This window comes from Excalfactoria chinensis, chromosome 1, assembly GCF_039878825.1.
Source record: "Excalfactoria chinensis isolate bCotChi1 chromosome 1, bCotChi1.hap2, whole genome shotgun sequence".
Taxonomy (NCBI): Eukaryota; Metazoa; Chordata; class Aves; order Galliformes; family Phasianidae; genus Excalfactoria; species Excalfactoria chinensis.
Genome location: NC_092825.1, coordinates 14404604 through 14420268, shown reverse-complemented (window position 1 = coordinate 14420268; position 15665 = coordinate 14404604). Strand labels below are relative to the sequence as shown.

The 15665-nt window shown below is 46.9% G+C and overlaps 2 protein-coding genes across 2 annotated transcripts in view; one reads left to right on the top strand and one right to left on the bottom strand.

Moving 5' to 3' along the window:
- CELSR1 (cadherin EGF LAG seven-pass G-type receptor 1) overlaps positions 1-15665 on the top strand; it is a 155703-nt gene that overhangs the window by 75978 nt on the left and 64060 nt on the right. Inside the window, exons 3-5 of the mRNA XM_072357862.1 lie at positions 2910-3132; positions 6316-6431; positions 9554-9642. Coding sequence (XP_072213963.1) covers positions 2910-3132; positions 6316-6431; positions 9554-9642 — 428 coding nt within the window. The remainder of the gene's footprint in view (positions 1-2909; positions 3133-6315; positions 6432-9553; positions 9643-15665) is intronic.
- LOC140255363 (uncharacterized) lies at positions 9728-13633 on the bottom strand. The gene is made up of 2 exons (XM_072342867.1): positions 10345-13633; positions 9728-10285 (listed from the first exon to the last, which is right to left on the bottom strand). The coding sequence occupies exon 1, from the start codon at positions 12836-12838 to the stop codon at positions 11240-11242; it is 1599 nt and encodes a 532-aa protein (XP_072198968.1). The 5' UTR covers positions 12839-13633; the 3' UTR covers positions 9728-10285; positions 10345-11239.

The window sequence follows — 15665 nt, the reverse complement described above, 5'->3', positions numbered from 1 at the left end:
ACAAGCATTGTGTTTCTAAAGAAATGCGGGAACTGGTTTTGTTTTTGGAAAAATGGTAAATAAGGATGGATCAAGTTTCTTGGTAGGCCCTTGTGCCTGAAGCTCAGTGATGTATGTCTTGGAGTTATCGTAGAGATTTCAGGGATGCTGTTTTAGTATATTTCAGTAAGTACACATAAAATATGAAAATTCACTGTCAAAGAATATCCTTCCAATTCAGTTCTCATTTACATTACACAGTAATGAGAATTCAGAGTAATGTTAGTAATTGGGACATCAGTGGTACTAAGTTGACTGAATATAGGGCAAAGGATTATGTTTAAAGTTGAACTGTTCTTGTTTTCTTTTTAACTGCTTCTTTAAGCATCATAATAAAAAGCAATAATAAACATGATTCAATAGAACTATTGTGTAAGCTTTCGTTTCTCTTAAGTAGTTTTACTGCCTGAGTGGGTACCTAGACACATGGCCTGTCAGTTCTTCTTACATCACTGAGTTAATACAGAGCCATCAGCGACTTCCAGCTTACACCTTTGTCTTATGGCTCTGTATTGCCACGGCATTTCCAGAGCACACCACAATGAGAGGAATATCTCCTTTTGGCTTGTGTCTTGTCCTTTTCTCCTTGTGTGTTCAAGTCTGCACGTTACTTGCTTTTGCCACGTTCCGTTTTCAGAAAGCCTTGAAGATCAGATTCCTCTCTGAGTCGGAGAGTTAACTGACAAATACACTACTGCTTTTTTAAAGGGGCAGATCTGTGCTTGATTGTTATATAGGGATTGTGTTTTTCCAGATCTTAGAAGATTCTGGTATTAGATATGCTGGAGCAATCATTGGATCAAGGGGAGTTGGGAAAGTGCATGTGATGTGTGTGTGGTTTTGTGGCATATTCAGTGCAGTGAGGGATGTTTCTGTCTTGGGTGTTACATACAGTTTCTCTCAGAAGAAGCACATAACAGAGCGTTTCAATCTAGCTGAATTCCTCATTAAAGTTTTAAGGAAGGTGTCTTCTTATAATCTTGCCTAACCTGATACTCGCAGTTAATAAGTGGAAACAGGGAGAGATTTATTGAGTGTTTTTCACTGCTTTTCATCTTAGTGTTAAAACGAGAGTATGAGAACATCAGTCCTGATTCTGAAAAGCTCTGAGCACAGGCTTGAAGTTATAAAGTTTATTACTTCAGAAGTTTGGGCTTGCATACCCGCTGGAATGGTGGGAAAGATGTATTGTTTAATGTAATGGTGAGCATTGCAATTCTAGTGATATTTGTTCAGGTCCCCTGTGCTTTGTATTGTGTCCTTTGTGCACACACTGGGAAGTCCCATATGCTGTCTGCAAGGAGATGTCCAGCAGAGCACTTGTGGCAGGGCAGCTGTCTGGTGGCTGTCACAGGATCAGTGCTGGGGAGGAGAGGTGGGTCCTGCTGAGCTGAACTCTCCTGAACAGCACACGTTTACCTCACTGAGTGATGATGAAATGTGAGGAAGAACGCAGCAGTGCTGGGCATCCTACACAAATCCAGGCACAGGGCGCTGCAGCTCGCAGCATGGGCAGAGCAGAGGTGCAGCCCTGCGGCTGTCTCGGGGCGATGCCCTCAGAGCAGCTTCTGCTCAGCTCCATGCCGGCACTGGTGTGGGAACCTGGGGAGCAGCTGCTGCAGCACAGCTTCCCATTTGAGTTTGCTTTTGTTTTATGAGTCACTGCTCACAGTTCCTGCTGCTTTTACTTTCCTCCAGGAATGCGTTTGCACGATTTGAGCTGTGTCTGAATTACAGTAATTGTATAATCTTGTACCAAGTCATCATGCAAGTATTGAGCTGGTAGAAACGTGTTCCTTCAGCTGGCTGTCGTGCCATTTTGCTCTGCATTTAGTTGTCAGACAGTTTTACTGAGTAAAACACAAGCATATACTCTAATGTCTTCAAACAGCTTTATGGGCAGGATCTGAACACATGTTAAAACATCAGGTGGTTACCTTAGGAAGACACAAGTCAAAACGTAAATGTTAACCAATTAACTCGCATAGAGGGCCACTTTTATGTGCAATGAGTAATTGAGCAACTGCCCAGCCGCAGCAGGCTGCTTAAAGCAGATGCCCTCTGCGAGTTTTGAACCACAGATTGTAACTTGCTTTTTTAAACTCGGATTTTCAGCAGATGTGGGAAAGGTTACGGTGTAGAATCAGCAAGACACCTGATTCTTCGATACTTGCATTCAGTAGATCTTAATTGAGACTTTGGAATAGATTACCGATGAAGCATTTGATTGGAAAAAAAGCTTCAGCAAGCGCGTGCAATCCTTAACTATTACACAGTTACTGTACTTGTTTCTGAAAGGTTCAGAAAGTGATTGTCAGAGGCAGGATGCACTGGAAGTATGGAAGCAATCCATATGTCACCAGCATCCTGCTCATTCTTTCTATGCTTTCTAATGCTTTGCAATGCGTTGCCGTGCCCTGCTGCTGACACGGGCTGCAAAGCCGAATTCCATTCGAGCTGAAGTGCAAACACTGATCTGTTGACAGTTTCCAACCCACAGTGAAATGCTGGAGCAAATTACACATATTCTGGTTGACAGGGAGCATGCAAGACTTTAAATGGTGGTGTTACCTCCCCCCTTACAGATCTATCTGTCACCTTTATGTTTATCACCAGTTGTGAAAGCTACTAAGGAATCTGAAAACTGGGGGCCGATATTGCCAAATATTTGAAGTAGGATTAGACTCTGAACTACCCTGAGGGACTGCAAGACAATGCAGCATCCTTACTGCCCTGCAGTTGCAGAACTGTACATCGTTTGCTGTAGAGTCAGGTGCAGAAGTTGGAAAGCAGAAGCTCGGGGTTCATGGTGCCTTCTGCAGCTTGGGTGACATGTTTGCCTTCCCTGATGTCTCCTTCTGCCCTTCCAGGAGAGTACTGCGAGGTGAACGCCCGCTCCGGCCGCTGTGCCCCAGGCGTGTGTAAGAACGGAGGGACCTGCATCAATCTGCTGATCGGGGGATTCAAATGTGAGTGTCCACCAGGAGAATATGAGCGGCCCTACTGTGAGATGACCACCAGGAGCTTCCCCCCACAGTCCTTCATCACCTTCAAGGGGCTGCGGCAGCGTTTCCACTTCACTGTCTCCCTCATGTAAGTCCCCATCCCAGTGGCTCCCAGCACAGGGTGCATCTGGTGGATTCTCCCCTCAAGGTTGGGGTGTATTTATTAGACATTGTAACCAGATGAATTATCTATGTGTAAAGGTCTCTATGGGGAATTTCGGGCTCTGACTCTTTCAAGTGGGGCAAAACCATGTTGTTTGGAAGCATTTAATTTCTGTCCTGTGGAGCATGCTGTTGAGGTTCTAACTATTTCTCTTTTACCGCAGACTTTTGCCAATAACTTCTTTACTAGGATCTTTGTCTTTCTGACAAGCAGTTTATTTACCTCCTCTGCCTTGGAGACTAGTATTCAGATATACGTAGTTCTTTCTTGGTGAAGTGCTTCACACAGCTGAGAGGGCTCATCCCAGCCCTCACAGGCTTGTAGGGGACCACCAATACAACAGCATCTGGAGAGGGGACAGCAGCTGATGTCACTGCTCGGGGGAATTACGGATCAGTGTGACCCGCCAAGGGTCTGCTTAGTTTCCATCCTTTGCTTTAGATCTCTTTTAGGCTGAGTTTTGCTCTGTGGGAAGATGGTATGGGGAGAAAGACCTTTCCAGGCAATGGGGTATTGCTGAACCACAAACTCCATACACATCTCACCAGCCCTTGGCCAGAGAGGTGGGTCAGTCAGGTCATGGCTGAGCAAAGGCTGATACTTGTCAGGTTCTAGCTCCCAACCTCATGCCTAGAGCAACCCTGACTGTCACAGCTCCTCACCTTTCTCCTCCTGGCCTTCATGAGCAGCTCTGCTTCTCATCCCATCCTCGCTGCCAGGCATGGCTGTCTACATCCCTGTCCCATCTGCTGTGACAAACCCATGTTGGACAGACTTCACCTGGGCTGTCTGTCACTTCTCCTGTGGGGGCAATTGAGGAGCTCTGGGGTGAGGAGAGCAATGGGGACAGCCACACAGTGTACAGCAGAGCTCTCCTATACTGGTTCAAGACTGCCTGGGTTAAAAAAAAAAGAACTCTTCTGGAGAGTACTGTTTTGCTCAGGTAATGGTGTGGGGTTTATCTGCCATGGAGTGAGAGCTCCAGGTGGAAATTCATGTTGCCTCTGAAGAGGGTGCAAGGTTTGCAGCTCTCCCACGGTCAGGGTTGACCTTTGATTGTCCCTCATGGTTAACTTTGAGTAAATAGCACAAAATGTGTCAGCTCCAACCCTGACGGGCAAGGTCAGAAGGTTGCTGGTCTGTAAAACGACAGATGCAACAACAGAAGCGTTTCGTGTGTCTCTCTACAGAAAATGCTCAGGACTGAGAAGATGAGGCACGTGCCCCATGTTGTGCCCAGCTTGGTGTTTTACTTTTGGCTGGAGATAGGAAAGTTCTGGTCCAGAATGTTATGGGATGGTGAAATTACAGTTAAATCAGGATGCGTGGATGCAGTTTGCATGCAAGCCACAGCAGGGAAGAGTTGTGCCTGAGAAGGTTGGTTTAGAGCATCAAATCTAAACACACAGAAAAGCTGAGAAGCAAAAGACTCAGTCGGACTTGTCAGATCCACAGTGAGAGCAAACAAAGGAGCGGCCTAGGCTGGCTGCCAGCATAAATTACCTGCAGTACCCTTGGAGTGTCCCCACGGCCACGTGGTGTCATTTTTCAGGCTTTTGGGAGGAGATCTTTGATGTGTAGGGTCCTTCACATTGAAGTGACTCGAATTCTCTGCATGGGCGTTATGAAGAAATAGCAACTTGCCTTCATGCGCCAGTGCTTGCACCATGATTTCTTTGGCATCTTTAAACTGAGATGGCATGCTTAGTCCTGAGCTAAACACTCTACAGACCACTCAGTGTGAATGTAAAGAGCGTAGGTCATCCTGGGCTTCATTCCATGCAGTGCAGGACAGTGATAGTTTTAGCTTTTTGTACCTGAAGTTCACATTTTTTTTTACACTTGCTATTTCTTTGGCTTTTGTTATCCTTCAGTACAGGTGGAAAACGTTATGTGAGGAGAAGCAAGAATAAGTGGTTGGACTAGACAGTGTCCGGCTTCCTTCAGACTTCAGTGACTCATGACCTGCTCCTGACCAAGAGCAGGGTGCTTGTGTACTTCACATCCATAAGTAAAATGGGATTTTTCAGGGGAAAAGCAGAAAGAAATCCTTATGTTTGTTCTGAGCTTAACAGATGAGCAAACACTTCCAATGCAAAAGCAATTTATGCCCCTGTGGGTGACATTCTGGCAAGTTCAGAGGTAGCAGCGCTGAGCTAAGGACATGATGCAGCAGGTGCTTTGGGATGGTGTGAAAGAGTGGAACTGGGCATAAAAAGTAGAAAGATACTTTGTTGGGTTTTTTTAAGTTAAAACGATGGTAAAGTATTGTAGTTATTATATCCAAACAGTATTTGCAAGCAGAACTAAGGTTCCTGTTGTTGCCGGTTAAACAGGCTCTGTCAGCTCACTCAGACCCTTTGCATTTCTTTTTCTTATGTGAAGCGTAATAGATGTTTGCATCTGTAAATAGATGGGAGCTGTGCGCAAATCCCCAGAGCTAAAAGGGTCCATTTAAAATCATGAAATACACAGAAATTTTTGTGCTGGCAGGAAGGCAAGCTTTTCTAAAAGAGGGGTTGGCTCTTTTGCTGCAGGAAAGGTGTGATACATCCCAGATTGGAGGCACCAGAAAAATAAAGCTAAAGTACGCCCACTGGAACTGGTTGAGTGGAATTGTTCAAGTGTTTGTTTTCCTTCCTCCGATTGACTTTACTGCTGATTGATGAGCCTTGATTATCTGCGTGGCATTATTCAGATACCTCTTATCTTTCTCTCCCCCTTGCTTCCCCAGCAGTTCTTTTTGATCAGTTTATGACTCCCCTTGTAGCATGCAGCATGTGGACAGTAAGCAGGCAGCAGTACCCCTCTTTGATGTCAAACTGCTCTCTGCCTTTCCAGCTCTGCAGAGGGTAGGAACTGCTACTGTGGGTAGCATCAGATACTCACTCTGAATTGCATGTCTGCATCATTTCACCTTTTGTTAGGATCAGCATCCACAGCAGGGCTCTGTAATTTCCGTCACTCTCTCCTGTCAACGTGAAAAACAAAAAAACAAACACAAATATTTGCCCTGCTGCTTATTTAATTTTACCATTTCCTGTCTTAGGAACGAGCCAAAGGTTTGCATTTCTGACTGTCACCTGACTACTTGTCTCTTCGTTCCAGGTTTGCAACCAGGGAGAGGAACGCTCTCCTCCTCTACAACGGGCGGTTCAACGAGAAGCACGACTTCATTGCCTTGGAGATCATTGAGGAGCAGATCCAGCTCACGTTCTCTGCAGGTGGGGTCGCACTTCAGTAGAGCGTCTCTGCTTATGGTCCTGAGATCTTCTCAGCTTGGCTGGAAGTGTGCTGTCATGAATTTATATGTGCTGCCTTGTTAATAGAGTAACTGGCTGACACTGTGCAGTTAACGACTGATGGAGGGTGTTGCAGTGTACTCCAGATTGTAGCAGTGTGTGGTGGTAACACTCGCTATCGTAGACAGGAGCTTGTCAACATATCAGTTATAAAACCCAGAGTTTATGAGTACTATAAAAGGTTGATACTACTCTGACAGCCAGTGCTTGCTTAAATGAGACTTCATTTTGTTATGCCTGCATAAATGTTGTGTATTTATGTACTTTCTTACTACATCATCAGTAAAACTGGGTGCCTAACTGTATTCTAAAAAATACCTGTGAGCCAAAGCAGAAAGTGAAGAATGCTTGCCATTCTTTATTGCCTGTGCCAAGCAATACATCGATGGAATCCATCGATGCCCACTAGGAGCTCCTCCCTGGCGTGTAATCCACAATAAATTTTGGAGAACACATCTGCTCCCTCATTGCCAAGCTGGGCTAGAAACCATGAAATGGAGGCTTTGGCATTTGCGTTCTTTCTGCATTAGGACAAACTTGGCATCTTCTGATGCTTCCAGGAGCAGAGAGAGGGGAAGGCTGATGAGCAAGGCTTGGGATGAGCCACGTCACTGTGGCTTTCTCCCAGTTAATAGGTGCTGTGCTGAAAATCAGCCCTGACAGTAACAAACTTTTTCCTGATGAAAGTGTGACCAGAACAAGCTCTTACTGTTCCATTCCCAACAGAGGGACATTTCCTGGGTTTAAAGTAAAAAACAAGACCAGCTATGCTCATTTCCACAGCAGGGGTAGCACAAAAAGCTGTCGGCATACAGCTGAGGCACACTGAAGCCAGCAGAAATGAACTTCTGTACTTCAGCAGGGTTGCTGAATCTGCTGGTAGAGGGGATGTTTTCAGTTGGGACAAAACATATGCCTGGGCAGGGCTGTTGTCCCCATGTGTTTCATTGCATGGTGGGGGGAAGCATGGAGGCCCAGGAGCTGAGGTTGTTGTCACATCTGCCTGGTGCTAGAGGAGGAGGGCCTGGTCACCTGGGCCCAGCCCTGCTGGGTGTCCTGCAGCAGGGACTCCATACATGTAGTCAGCTGAGACATTTGTAGCTGTGTACAAGGCACTTAACTGTGGGAGATATATTTCCTGGTCTCCTTCAAAGTCGACATGCAGGCTCTGGTTGACTCTTCCTTACTTCTTTGATAGGAAAGACATTGCAAGAAATAAAGCAGTAGAAGCAACAGGCTTATGCTGGTGATACGCCCTCCCTGTCACTGATGATTGTGGCCATCAGACTCCTCTGTAAATCTTGTGTGACCCCACTGACTTGCCAACAGCATTGAAGTGCATATGTGGGCCATTTGGGTAGAGGATACTCCAGTTTCATTCCTCCTTTATTACCCAGAAGATGTCCAAACTAGAATGCATTTTCAGTGGATTAGTGTAATGAAATAACTTGCTACTGGTGGAGAGATTTGCTTTCTTCTGTATCTCTGCTCCACTTGTCTAAACTTGAATAAAATTGCTAGGAAGGCACCCTGAGGATGAATGAGAAAAAAAAAAATCAACTTGCACTTATATGCATTTAAATGTGGAGGAACTCTTTTAAAATACAGGAAACTAAATTTAGATTTGCACTGCTGCACCCCCAGAGCAGGTCTGATCCTGTACCTTACAAATGGTATTTTCTTTGGAAGGAGAACAGTTTATGTTTTATAGTTTTAAGTGGCATTTAACGAACAATGCAAGTTCTGGACACCTGATCTGAGTGCTTTACCTGTCGCAACAGCTTTTGCACAGAAAGCAAAGCAAAGGGGTTGGAGATCAGGGACATTCCTATTGTGGAAGCTTTTAAACTGAATTAAAAATATATATATTGTATTTTCCACATTTCCATCAGAGTATGATAAAAAGCATCACAACAAGGTGTCAGATGTGTTAAACTGAAATGAACAGGATTACGTACAATAGCAGTGAAAGGGATAATGCTTCACGCAGGGTAAAGCATTTGTTGCAAGTAAAGAGCAGAAAGTACATTTTTAAGCTCAACAATAATGTTGACTTACAGGAGGGAGTGAATTTTCCTGTGGGTTATTATGTAGAATTTTCCAACTGTTTAAAAAAGAAAGAAAAAAAAAAGACAAAACCTGGCAATCTGCTCTCCTTGCCAAGCCTTTTATGTCCTTTCAACGCGAGTGTTTATTTTGTTGCTACCTTGGAGCAGATATGCGTGGTAACTGAGCAGGTTGTGCTGACTCAGACCTGATTTAAAGGCTTCTGCTTTACAATTGCAACGTGAAGAGCTTGCTTTCAAATTTAAATACTGAAGGGCTGCCAATAATTTCATTAATCTCTTGTAAAATTCTGCTGAGATCCACAGTTACTGTTCCTGTGTTTTATACACGTAACTATCTCACACAGTTGCACTGGAACTCCGGGAGTTCCAGTGGACTGGAACTGACTGGAAGTAGCAGTCTCTTCCCTAAGACAATATCTTGGCATAGAATCATTAGAGTAGAAAAGACCACTAAGATCATCCAGTCCAGCCCATCCCCACTGTACCCACTGGCCACATCCCTCAGTGCCTCTTCCACATGGTTCTTGAACACCTCCAGGGGCACTGACTCCACCAGCTCCCTGGGCAGCCTGTGCCAGTGCCTCACTGCTCTTTCTGAGAAGAAATTGTTCCTAATATCCAACCTGAACCTCCCCTGGTGCACAATGCCCTTCATGTAAAATAAATGTAGCGTGCTGCTTCTGACAGAAAAGTAGAGGAATTCACATTGGCCATTGTATCAGTGACTGTATCTACACAATCCCTATGCGCTCTGCAAAAAAGCATAACAGAAAATTACACAATTCACCAGAATATGTGCAAAGCTGTTTTTGTGTCTGTGCACCAACGCAGTTCCAGTTCCAAAGTTCCCAATTACTCCACGAGGAATTAAGGCGGTTGCATCCTGCACCCCGTGAAGGTCATGCTGTGTTACACTGTGGGGTTCAGCAGCATTGCAGGAGCACTGACCCCCCTTCTCTTCTGCTGTTCTTTCAGGGGAGACGACCACAACGGTGGCACCATTTGTTCCTGGAGGGGTCAGTGACGGGCAATGGCATTCGGTCCAGGTGCAGTACTACAATAAGGTAAGGGAAATCACACTGGCGATACCCCTATTATTTGTCAGTCATAGAGATACGCGTCACTGAGCTCTGCTGATTGTTGCCGTGACTCGGAAACCCCCAATTTCCCAGCTTCTTGCGAAACCTCTGCCAGAGCCAAAAGACCACCGTGACTCATCAAGAAACGTGGCAAAATGGCGTTTATTAGGAGTAATCAATACCTTATATACCTTACTACTTCGTCTACGCCCCCTAGGGCACGTTTGAAATGCGCGCCAATGTGATTCACAGGGCTTGAGACGGAAGAGGCTGGATTACTATCACCGTCACATCCCGAAAAAGCCCCGCTATCGCCTATATGCTTGTACTATAAGGTTCAGCCTCGTTAGCATCTACAACATCTCCCCGCCCCCCAAGACAACAATTTATCCCTTTTCAATGTGAACACTCAAATCCCAAGTATAATCTACTATAAATTTGATATTATTCTATATGTTCTATGCAATATACTTATACTATTGTACTCAGCTTAACTGAATTACTCATCTACGTAGTCAAATTTAACCTTAACAAAACTAAGATTGATCTTAACGCAATCCTAACGAGTACTAATATATTACTCTTATCATAACTCTATTACTCTATTAATATATTACTCTTAATATAACTTACTCTATAAATTTATATAAACCTTAATATCTATTAATATATTAATCTTAATATAACTTACTCTCTATAAACTTATATAAACCTTAAAAGCTTCATCCAATATAATGAGTAGTGCAAGTTACATTTGTGCAAAAGAAAACAATACCACAACTAAATGAACTGTATATTAAGATAGTCCCTTTGATGTCTGGAACCATCCGAGAAACAGTTCTCATCCATGTTTTCTATTCTTCTTCATTCTTCGTCATTCTTCTTTCTATTCTTCATCATTCTTGCATGATGTATCTTCTCTGTATGGTGAACAGTAGTCAAAGTCTTCTGTCCGTAGCCTCGATAGCGTCCATCAGCTCATCAGCACACGGCAACATGCACCATCATTACATTAACGTGTTATCGATATGTAGTGACTAGGTAACTAGAATCACACTCTATAGGATAAGAAGAACACATCCTAAAAGATAAGAGAAGCTGCAAATACAGATAAGTGTGAGTCTACTGTTGGCTGAGACCCGACAATTCTAGACTGAATACAGAAGGTTCCCGCGCTTGTTGTTCGAGCGGTACTAATCACTGAGACCAACAGCAGCAGAACAGTCTCAGGTACCAGATTCGGACTCCCCACCAACTGCTCCTGTAAGAAAAGAACTCTTATCCCACTTCCCATAGTCAGTCTTCACCAACCATTCTTGAGTAAAACGAGAAGTGAAGCAGGACCTATTGTCAGTCTCAACGTGACTGGGCAAACCGACCATAGCAACAGCAGTTGCCAAATGGTATCGGACTGCAGTCAAGCCAGACCCGACATGCTGAGTGGCCGTGATGACAGTAGAGGAGGTATTCACAGCAATAGCCAGCCATTGACAGGGAGACAAGCAAGGCTCCCAGATGACACCAGTTTGCCAGATCTGCAGTGACCCTAGGCCAAAGACAGGAGTGCTGGCAACTGTACCTGCTATTGCATTACCTCTGGTAAAAGGCTTGGCACCTCAGAGTGACCACGCACATATAAGGATGCGACAGGAGCTGTGTGAGAGGCCAAGGTCTCTTCCAAAATTCCAGCAGCCTCTGAACTTGGGAAGTCCTCCCGGTCCATCCGGGCCAACTGCTTGGCTGCAAAGATGGAGTCAGCAACAATGTTAGAGGGTATCATTCGCCAGAGGTGCACTGCGACCGTCACAGCCATCACCTCAAGCATCTGCACGCTGACCATTAGGTTTGTGAAGACAGCAGCCTGTGAACTACGGTTGGAATCCTGCCAAACCACCATCCTGAGATCAAGAGTCTCATGCTCTACCAACTGAGCTAGCTGGGCCATTTCAAGGCCTTGAACAGTGTCCATGCAGCTCTGTAAGATCTTTTGCCAAGCTGCAATCATTTTGCTAGACGGATTTTGGGGTTCTTTTGGGTCGGATCCCTTTAGCTGACCATACAAGGGCTTCATCAATCGAGAAGGTATCCCCAAAGCACCCCGAACCCACTGGAAGGCTCCTACCAGTTTCTGCATATTCCATAGTTTCTTAACACATGGTTGAATATCAAGACCCACCAGCTGCACCGTCTCAGTGCTAAACTTATATTCCAAGCACTCTGCTTTAGTTCCCTCTTGCATGTCTATACCATGCACAGGGTGAAAGGGATCATCTTGTTCAGCTGCCACCCCCCTCCCAAGCTCAGTCATCCACCCCTCTTTCCAGAGTGTATATTGAACCAGCTTGAGGATCACGTATGCGAGGCTTTCAGTGTCGTGAGGAAGCACAGGGCCATGCGCCGTTAAAGTCTCTAGTGTATTTAAAGCCAGGGGCAAACGGAATTCGCGGCAGCAGCCGGCAGCCCGGTGCCGGAAGGTGGAGCGGCTCCGCGCCGGGGAATCGAGCCCCGGCCCCCCGCGCGCCAGGCGGGCTGCCCCCTGGGACGGAGGGAATGCGGAAGCGCCGGCGGAGGACGGGCGCGGGCAGCGGGGCGCCGCACCGCGCGCCCGCCGCCCCCCCGGCTCTGTGCAGGTGGTGCCACGATTGCACTCCACGCCTCCCAAGGCGGTATCACGCCGGTACCCTCCATCCCACTGGGCGGTGCCATGGTTCCACTCCACGCCCTCTGGCGATCTCGATGGCGGCGGGCTATCCCGTCGCTGCCCACAGCCGCGCCGCCGCCCCCCCCGACCCGAAGCCGGCCCACCGGCCGAAACTTGCTGGACCGGGCTACTCTGCGGGCGGCACACTGAAAACAGCACCATACTTCCATCTACTTCCATTCCCCCCCCCGGACGGCGCCATGTTTGCGTCCCCCCCGGGTCTGGAACACGCCTACTTCCCCCCCCCGGGTCTGGAACACGCCTACTTCCCCAACCGCTCGAATTAGCCGCGCGCCCGCACTCCCCCCCCCCTAATGACAAAGGATATGGGGCTGAAGTGTCCACTTGGCGGTTGAGAGGGGGTGTGGCCGATTGGAATTCGCCATCTTTTAACTTTTTCTTCTCCGCTTCTCCCGGACCCCGTCCCATCTTCGCCGTCTTTAACTCTTTCTTCTCCGCTTCTCCCGGACCCCGTCCCATCTCTCCGCCGCCTCCCCAGACGGCTCTCCTGGGTCCTACCGTCCTCAGCCGCTTTTCCCGGCCGCCCTCCCGGCTGCTCCGGGTCAAACACAAGCCCAACTAACAAACACGATTCAACAAGTGCTCCAAGAGCACCCAGGATCACGCCCCAGGTCACAAGCTCGGCAGCTGCCTGACTCACTGCCTTAATACTCTGCTCCACGATTCCCGCTCCCGTTGCTCACTCAGGTTTCCTACCGCGGAATGTCGCCGCCGCTCGCCACGCCCCCGCTCGCCACGCAGCGGATTCTTGCTCTGAAAAAGAAAGAAGAAAAAGGAAACAGGTCCCCCGTCGTCCCCCCGGTGAACCTGATAAGCTAAAAGCACCTCGTCGTCCCCCCGAGCTGCTTTTAGGGGTGCACAGCCGTCCCCTCTGTACACCCTATAAAGTAATGAAGAAGAAGTAAGAATAGAAGTAAAAATAGAAAAATGCCTAGGAATTTAGGGGTTCCTCACACGAGGCACCATATGTTGCCGTGACTCGGAAACCCCCAATTTCCCAGCTTCTTGCGAAACCTCTGCCAGAGCCAAAAGACCACCGTGACTCATCAAGAAACGTGGCAAAATGGCGTTTATTAGGAGTAATCAATACCTTATATACCTTACTACTTCGTCTACGCCCCCTAGGGCACGTTTGAAATGCGCGCCAATGTGATTCACAGGGCTTGAGACGGAAGAGGCTGGATTACTATCACCGTCACATCCCGAAAAAGCCCCGCTATCGCCTATATGCTTGTACTATAAGGTTCAGCCTCGTTAGCATCTACAACAGCTGATGTATGCAGGTGACCCAAACTGTATTTATTTAACCAGCTCTGCACAAATGGGGTTGGTCTTGCTCACCTGCCTGCGTCAAAGCTTCCTTCTGAGTTATATCTCAAGAAGGTAAAGTCTGACCTCGTATGTCCTCCTAGGAATACCACCAGGCATACCTCTAGGTACCTGCAGCTCTTACAGCCTTTAGTTCTTCACAACCTTCCAAGTATCAGCGTATCTAAAATGACTGACATGTTGATGTGAAGCTTTTGAGGAACTGTGCAGTACCCGAGCCTTCAGCACAGTGATTACAAACCGCTAACAAGGGATATTTTGAGGCAAAATGAAATTGCTCCATATAACCCTATTTTCACTTGTGAAGCAACCAGTTTAGTTAGTGCAAGCTTTCTGGTTTGGAAAATTGGATTGGGAAATGTATGACGCTTTCTGGTAACTGATGGCTATTTTACTGCACCATTTTTTGTCTGTATATGAAAGAACGTGCAGGAGGAATGCAGCAAGTATGGCTCCATGCTGTCGGGGGCACTCAGAGGGGCTGTCCCGAAGGGGACGGGTCAACATGTGCTCTCTCAAGAGCTGTCACAAGGAGTCTCAGCTTGATGAGATGGGGACTCGTGCAAAGCAGCCACTTTGAGAAGAAGCGAAGTGCAGGCATTCAGGGGGTGCAGTGTCACTGCGTGCAGATGGATGTCAGAGCTCTTCAACCGACAGCAAAAATCAAAGAACTCGTTTAGTTCCTGAGAAGCGCCGCTTTTAAGTCCAGAATGACAGCATTAGGAGGGATTACATCAGGAAATAGAGGAGTATTGTTGGCTGTTAAAAAGGAAACAGGATACTAATGTAGGAAGCTGAAAGGAAGATGAAGGATTAATATGATCAGCAAGTTCTTTCTTTCCCCACTGCTGCATCCTGTCATCACGGTTTGTGTGGTAGATTGAGTGGGAGGGTTTTCTTTGGACTCTTGAGTCCAAAGGGTCTCCTGGCCTATGGATGTTCTGCTGAGGAAGTAAAAAATGTCTTAATTTTGTTGCTTAAACCCAATATACTTTTAGCTATCCACTGTCTGGGACATAGAGAAACAGAAATGAAGCTTGACGTGTGACTGTGCTTGCATCTTTGAACTCCACAAGGGCTTTCTTACTGAACATGCTCCCGTACCCTAGGTTTTTCTCAGTGAAGAGCCAAGCATTTGCAGGGACGATGGGGAGATGCTCCTGCTCTCAGCTCCCCAGTGGCAGGGCTGGGGCAGCTGCAGCACAGCCTGTGGAGCAGCTCTGGCACGCTGTCAGGAAGATAAGGGCTCAGGCAGCCCCAGGACACTCTTTAAAAGGCAAAAAGATCTGACACAGGCGTTAAAAATAACCGCCTGCCTTGTTTTCGACCAGACTGGTTGGTGAGCAGTGCTCGCAGTGTGCGGACTGGTGTTTTCCTGGTGCTAATACGGGCACCCTGTCTTCTTTTGTTCCTCAGCCCCACTTCTTCTGAGGGGAATGAGCTGGTTCCCACTGTGTGAAGAGAGACAAAGCAGGGAGGGCCCCGCTGCTGACCTCCCTGGTGCTGAGGGATGCAGCTGGGCAGCCCTGTGGTGCTCCGTGCCCTTCACCCGGCTCCTGTTTGCTGGCAAAGCAGTTCACCGGCTACTTTGTATTTTAACAGGGCTGGAAGAAAAAGGCAGAGATAATTTAGGGACTTGGGTTGTGCCAGAGTAAACGGAATGCTGTGTCTAAACTTGATGCGGCAAAGACATGTTTGGATAACAGTACCCAAAACTCATGACTTAACCTGAATCACACAAGCTGGCAGATGGGCAAAGGCAGGACAGGAGCTGCACTGTGTCTTGCATTGGTATTGTTCTGCAGGTGCTGCATCCTTCCAGTATCCCACTGCACAGTGCCTGGTCTTCTATGGAACTTTCAGACACCGCTGCAGTTCCCACAAGTAGTATCAGATTTCTTCACAGCTGAGCTTAATTTTTCATCTTAAATTTTTGAGGAGAATCACTAAGAGACTT